Source organism: Rhagoletis zephyria, unplaced genomic scaffold, assembly GCF_001687245.7.
Source record: "Rhagoletis zephyria isolate East Lansing unplaced genomic scaffold, Rhagoletis_zephyria_1.1 Rzeph_scaffold_01186, whole genome shotgun sequence".
Lineage (NCBI taxonomy): Eukaryota > Metazoa > Arthropoda > Insecta > Diptera > Tephritidae > Rhagoletis > Rhagoletis zephyria.
This window is the reverse complement of record NW_016158270.1, coordinates 33476-40608: the sequence shown is the minus strand read 5'-3', so window position 1 is coordinate 40608 and position 7133 is coordinate 33476. Positions and strand designations below refer to the sequence as shown.

The 7133-nt window shown below is 38.0% G+C and overlaps 1 protein-coding gene across 1 annotated transcript; it reads right to left on the bottom strand.

The window, feature by feature from the left end:
- Positions 1-1727: 1727 nt before the first annotated feature.
- LOC108363093 (uncharacterized) lies at positions 1728-2054 on the bottom strand. The gene has a single exon (XM_017616352.1). It carries the CDS (start codon positions 2052-2054, stop codon positions 1728-1730), a length of 327 nt encoding a protein of 108 aa, XP_017471841.1.
- Between the last annotated feature and the right edge of the window lie 5079 nt (positions 2055-7133).

Below are 7133 nucleotides of genomic sequence, written 5' to 3'. Positions count from 1 at the left end.
CTTACTTTTACTTATCATATGTGTGGCGTAGAACAAATTTCAAATTTGTTTTTTGAGTTTTAAACATTTATTATTCACATTTTCACAGTTTACACATAAAATGTTTAAAATTTCCTCCAAAAAATTTTCATTTAAATTTACGCATATAAAGAGAGGTAACCAGTTTCCTCTCCTAGTGTGTGCAAAACTAAACACATTTTTTTCTTTTCTTGAGAGCTCTTTAAAGTTTAACTGCGAATGAAAACATCGTCCTAAAAATATGCAATTGTTTACTTGTCGGGCAATATTTTTTCATAGGGATATACACTGGATCCTTGGCTAAAAACTTCTGTGGTAAAACTGTCCCTTCTTTGCTATTTAAAGTCAAAGAGTAAGCTCCTTCAATATGGATTTCCAGCAGAGATGATCAACATCTGGCTATAAAGAGAATCGATGCTCAAATAATTAAAAAGCTATAACTATAAAAAGCGTAACTATCTGAGATTCAAATGCGTGTGCAAAATTAAACACATTTTTCTTTTTTCTTGAGAGCTCTTTAAAGTTTAACTGCGAATGAAAACATTGTCCTAAAAATATGCAATGCATACTCACTTACTGTTGCTTTTTACACTTTACAGCCTAAAAAAGTTTACCACTGATATGTACTTAATAAGCATTCGAAAATTTAACTTGCTAACTTCGAATTCATTCCACCAAAATGAGCTACATGATAAAAATACAAGTTCAGTTAAATTTTCGTTATACGAAGTATTAAAAAATGAGAAACCAGAAATCGACGAAAATTAATAAAAAATTGTAAAAATTTTGTGAAATTATTTTATTTATTTATATTAAAATTCTTTTGTAAAATTTTGTATTACTTTTGAAAGTTGAGTGCATATTTAACCGTTAATTTTTTCATGATTGAATGATCGGATCTAAATAAAATTACGGGACGACCCTTAAGGTACCATCTTTCCAGTAAAAAAAGAATTATTGGAATCGGTTCACGCGGTGCAAAGTTATGCGGTGGAATAAATAAAAGAAGTAAAAATACTCCGAAGAATTGATAACCTCCCCTTTTTTGAAGCCGGTTGAAAATGTCTGAGTTCTTTGTAAATTTTATGTAAATAAAATGCAATTTATGAAACTTTAAAAAGTTTATTTATTTATTTTATACCGTACATAAAACTGCCATAAATGTATTTTAAAGAGCGAATTTTCAGTATTTTCTGATGATATATATTTAGAAGTATAAACCCTTTCCCCAAAAAAATATATTCCTGCATGCGCTCCTGGCACTTAGTATTTATTATTTGTAAAAAATATATTTTTACTTTCAAAATGTTTGTAATTTTAAACATTTAATATGTATCTTTATGTGTAAATTTTAAACAAGTCATGTTCAAAGTCAAATCTTGAACATCTTGTGCGTATCCTAGAACAGATTCTGGTTGAAAAAAAAAACACTTTTCAGTAGTAGTTTTACATGCACTTTTTAGAGTGTATGAACAAATCTAAAAAACAGGTACACTTAAAAAAAAAAGTTAAATTTTTTTAATTTGCGAGCACACCATATATGTTTTATATATGACTAGCTGTACTCTGTGCGCGCGGCTACGCCACCAACTAAAATAAATATGAAGGAAAGACATTACACAAATATTCAATTCATTTTGAGTCCTTTTATTGATTTTGTTCATTTTGAAAAAATTGTGACATTGCAGCGTTTCGTTTCAATACTATATTTATTGAAGTGCTGTGGGATACACAATATTTCTTGTTTTTACATCTGGTGCGTAAACGAATAAATCGGAAGCTTTTCCGACGCGTGAGCAGGCCACATAGATCTGCCCATGTGAGAAGCATGGATTCTCAAAATTTAATCCACACACTTGCAACGATTGTCCGTGTGCTTTGTTGATAGTCATTGCGAAAGCGAGTCGCACCGGGAACTGCAAACATTTGAATTCGAATGGCATATCTGTCGGGATCATTGGGATGCGTGGCAACAGTACGTCTTCACCTTTGAATTTTCCAGTCAAAATTGTTGCTTCGATAACATTGTTCATCATTTTCTTGACTGAGAGTCTGGTTCCGTTGCAAAGTCGTGGTGGATTTATGTTTCGAAGAAGAATGATGGGTACGCCATTTTCAATGTTAGAACGTGTGGTGGCATGCCTGGCAAATCAAGCGAATTCAAGAATTCAGTTGGATAGTTGACAACTTCGTCTTGATTCACCACAGTATCGATGGACTTATATGTTGTCGTTTCGCCGGGTATTCCATTCTGAATAGTGAAGTTGATGGTATTGACATCGATGTTTTGTTTTTGGCCGCTAATATAGCACGCGTACTGAGCCACTGATGATTTTTGTAGTTCTGTGCAATCTTTGGGAATACCTTTTGCACCAATTCGGCTATGCTTTCTGTCATCCTACAGAAGTTTGCTGGCAAGGTGATACATTGTGTAGAATCATCAATTTGTATTCGCCCATTTCCAATACCCATTAATTCTTTTGCAAAATTACCAGCCGATGTATCCCGTTGTAGTTGTACACGCATGTTGGTTTTCAGAGTCAATTTCTGTATATGACGCCATAAAACTGATGATTTGAGACATGCATAAAGTTCATCAGCGGGTGTTGAACGTGGTATAACCGGCAGTGTTTGTCGAAAATCACCAGACAATAAAATGAGTGCACCACCGAAGATCCGTGTGTTTCCCCTCAAATCTCGCAGTATACGCTCAAGCGCTTCCAATGCTTTCTTGTGAGACATTGTACATTCATCCCATATGATAATTTGACACGCTTGGAGTACTTTGCCCATTCCGGAGTTTTTACTGATGTTGCATGTTGGTGCCTCAGTGTTTTGTAAATTCAACGGAAGTTTCAATGCTCAATGCGCTGTTCGACCACCATCCAAAAGAGTTGCCGCAATTCCAGATGATGTAATGGCCAGTGCAATATTATTTTGTGATCGTATGGCCGCCAAAATGAGTGAAAGAAGAAAAGTCTTGCCTGTACCACCAGGCGCATCTATGAAAAACAGTCCACCGCTTTGTTCTGTGATTGCACGCATAATTCTGTCATACGCAATGCTTTGTTCTGGAACCAACTGCGGAAGATTTGTCTGAACAAATGTTTCCCGTTCGTCAGAATCAAAGTGTGTTTCTCGTTGCAAATCACGATCGAAAATGTCGTTCGCTGGTCGGTTCGGAGCGGGCATTCCCAGTAGCACCAGTGCTTTGTTAGCGATTGCCAAACATATGTCTTCAATCAAAATCAATGCCTCATTATACACGTTTGGTGTGAATTGAATGTCCAGATTTGGATTCGCAGCGCGCAAACGATGTAGAATATCTTCACTCATGTAGTCCTTGTATTTTTCCCAAAGTTCTTTTGGATTAGATGGGAAGCAGGTTGTCAGTATTACGGCAAATAACGTGCGCATTTGCTGTGGTCGCGCAGTATTCGATGCATCTGCGAGCGCAGTGTCCCAATGTGCATCATTCTTAAGAAGATTTAGGTCCTGGCAAGCTTGGCGATAAGTGGCGCACAGCTGACCGTTGACCGCTCTTAAATCTTGGAAGGATGTCGGCCACGTACATTGATTAACAGCAATCGCAGATAGAACGGGTGAACAGTGTACATTCGACCCAATGCGTCACAGGAATACAAATTGGGATGTCCTTCAACTGCTTTACCTTGTTTGCGACGTTGAAACTTTTTAGCCGATGCATTCGGTACCTCAGAATAAAGTAGAGTCTTTGCAAAAATATCATCCTGGCACAGTGAGTAAAATGCAGTTAAAGTTGTTGCCGGTGGAACCAATGCTCTTGCACGTACATTATCTGCTGTGAAGTACACGCGCTGTCCATTCTCGAGATGCACCGCCAAGTGTACTACTGTTGGATGTCGTTCATGGATTGAAAATGATAAGATGCGCCATACTGCTTCATTGCTGCTAATGTAGCGTCCAAGCTGGTATTGGTTGATTTCATCGAGCTGTGCGGCCACATTCCCTACTCCGAAGACTGCCATGTCGCTTCCTTTGTTGACATATTTGCAAATGTATTTGATCGACTTCACTGAATTGCTATACTCAACATGTGTGCTTTGAAGGTCTTTGAGAGCAACGTTGAATATGGCACAACCCAACGATTATCGACTTCAACATCAACGTTTCGTACTTTCAGAACGATGGATTTGCCGCCATCCTCAACTGATCGTCGACGATACAGTGGGTATCCGTCATTGCCAGTGATGGTATAAGAAATCAAGTTTCTTGGGTATCGTTTCGTGCATGTCCCATCAGACATGCATGGAGAATTCTTATTGAATGCGCCACATGGACCATGGATCATATTTTTGGTAACGACGTCGAATAAGTCTAGATCAATGTCCTTATCTGGTATTTCTGCTGAGATGATTTGGTCAATTTGATCTGGCGTAATTTTGTTGATTAACCAAACCAAAATATGTGCATGTGGCAATCCTCTTTTCTGTCATTCAATGGAATACATCCAGCATCGTGTCTCTCCAAAAACGTGATGCTTGTTAATAAAATCCATCAAAGCTTTCAATTTTTGTTTAAATACGCGTGCGGTAATATCATGGCGGTCCGAAGATGATTGCCCAGCTAACAGAAGTTTTTTAATTTCATCCCATGTTGGATTGCATGTGAATGTGATGAACAAATCTGCACGGCCATATGCGCGAACGTATGTCATCGCATCTTGTGCGTATTCATGCATGTGCCGTGGACTGCCCGTGAATGTAGACGGTAATATGACCATTCTTCCCAATTCGTTTGGATTCACGTTACCATCATTAACGATTGCTTTTCGTAAATGGATGTACTATTCAGAACGCAACTCGGTTTGATTCAATCGAATATATAGGAGTCGTTCGGTTTCAATCTTCGCGTACATGTCGACTATGTATTGATGGAACAATTGTCGACATTTCAGAATGTCGTTCTCAGCGTCTTGACGAATCATCAATCGATATGAATAATAATTCATGGCACTGACTTTCTTATTCTTTTCCTCGTCTGTTGTGCATTTTTCATTTTGATGTTGAAATGATATCCATCTTCTCCTCGCCAAAACAGAATCGGATACTGCAATCCGTCGTATGAGCGATGCGTTTCGGATACTCGCTGAACATTACCATTTCTACGATGAAGAATTATGTCGCGCGATTTGAATTCTTCGCCAACTATCACGATCGCCACTTCATTGATTGTTGGTGCATTGAACTGTCTTTCGTGTTGGGCAACGGGTCTTTTGTCTGCTCGAATTACAACTGCGTAGTCATCGGCTGGCATTCGTTGAATGACGGTTTTAAACAACTGAACTAATTCATTGTGTTGATCGAAAAGGGCTTGTAACGCAGCCACGATTTCTCGTCTAGTGCCCTCATTGTAATGGCATCGTTGTTCAATTTGTTCATCACTGTTGGCCATGAAATAAATTTGAAGAAATTTGTGATCTCCGTCCGGCAATGGTAGAAGCGATCCGACACGATGATAAATTTGCCCTTGGACTCTGAATGTTGGCATGTAATTTTCGCGCACGATGTTCGTTGCACCGAACGATGTCATTTGAAAACATGAATTGTATTTGCGGATGTTTTCCAAGAAATGCTTTGACTCACGTGTAACACCTGATAGCAACGTTGATAGTGGTTCGGGTGGTGGAGGTAATTCCGGCAGCTTAACTTTTCCACTGGCGCAGCACATTCCTGGCATTCGTTCTTAAATTTGAGCGCGCTATAATACATGCAAATCTTATCCATTTTTCCAATGTTGACACTTGGATCAAGACTGTAATTATTATTACTGTCATAATGGAATGCCCCAAGATTTAAATCAGCGTGCAGTGTTCGTCTTGATCGAGCGGTGCTTATTCGAACATTTTGCAGCCTTCTTTCCCGCTGTTCAGTTGTCTCAGACGAACGGGCCTGAGTAGTACGTATTCAATCAGTTTCTAACCTCACTTCTTGTTGTTCAGATGATTCAGACGAACGGGTCTCAGCGGCATGTACTCGAAGATTTTCTAGCCTTAATGCTCGTTGCTCGTCTGATTCTGAGGCTCGTAATGCTCTTTTCTTCCGTGCTTGAGGTGTAGATCGGCCAATTGCTTGTCGCTTTGGAGGCATAATTGTACGGGAACGACGTGAAAAATGCGTTTGATTTTATAAGATGTCAATCAGCAAAACTTTATTGCACAAATAAATTGCCACAATATTGAACAAATTAGAATTGTATTTTAACCACAACACGATATTGCTCTGAAAACCTTTATAGTAATTTTAACAGTTATTATATTTTGCTGTACTTATCACTGCGGAGTGCACATGCTTACTGCGGAACTGTTTAAATCTATCTATACTATAATAAAACTGTAGATTGTTTTTATGTTTGAGCTCACTAATCTCCGGAACTACTGAATGGATTTTCATGGGGATTTTACTAGTATCTAGACAGTGACCTCGGACGTAACATAGGCTATATTTTATCAAAACTGGAATGTGGACAAAAAAGATATACAAATTTTTGGAAACACACTTACTTTGCACCAAATTCTTTTGAATACAATTTTGCTTTTCAACGGCATCAACATATGCCACTGTTTATTTTTCGTTGTTGATATTTTTTTCAACTGAAATAGTAATTAGTGTCGTTAGTACATATTGAAAACGGTCTTGAACATAGATACATACGAGGTTAAACGTTTCTCGCGGAGTTTTGTGTCTTACAAGAGTGGTGTGTTTCTACGAATCCGTAGGTCAAAAGATAATCGGTAGGTAGAAACTGATTTATTTAAATTTCTTTGTGTTTCGTGTATCACATTGGATTTTGAACATACAAATTTATTAGATCTGTGTTCGTATGGAAAACTAGCTTATGTCGAAAGACTGGCTTTAGTATAATGCGGCAATCCCTTTATTTTTTAAACGGCAAGGAATTTTTTGATGAGACTTAATAAGAATATTGACTTGCTAGTATCGGAACTATTTCTTCCACGTTTATTTGCCAAAAGTTGTTCAACGGCTTAGCGCCACTGAGTCATTCGCAATCGTATGCTGCGAAAGCCGATTTATACTAAAGCCAGCCTTTCGACATAAGCTACTTTTCCATATGAA

Bases quoted from the DNA above. Each gene is read 5' to 3' on its own strand.
- LOC108363093 (XM_017616352.1), bottom strand. From the start codon at position 2,054: ATGATGAACAATGTTATCGAAGCAACAATTTTGACTGGAAAATTCAAA.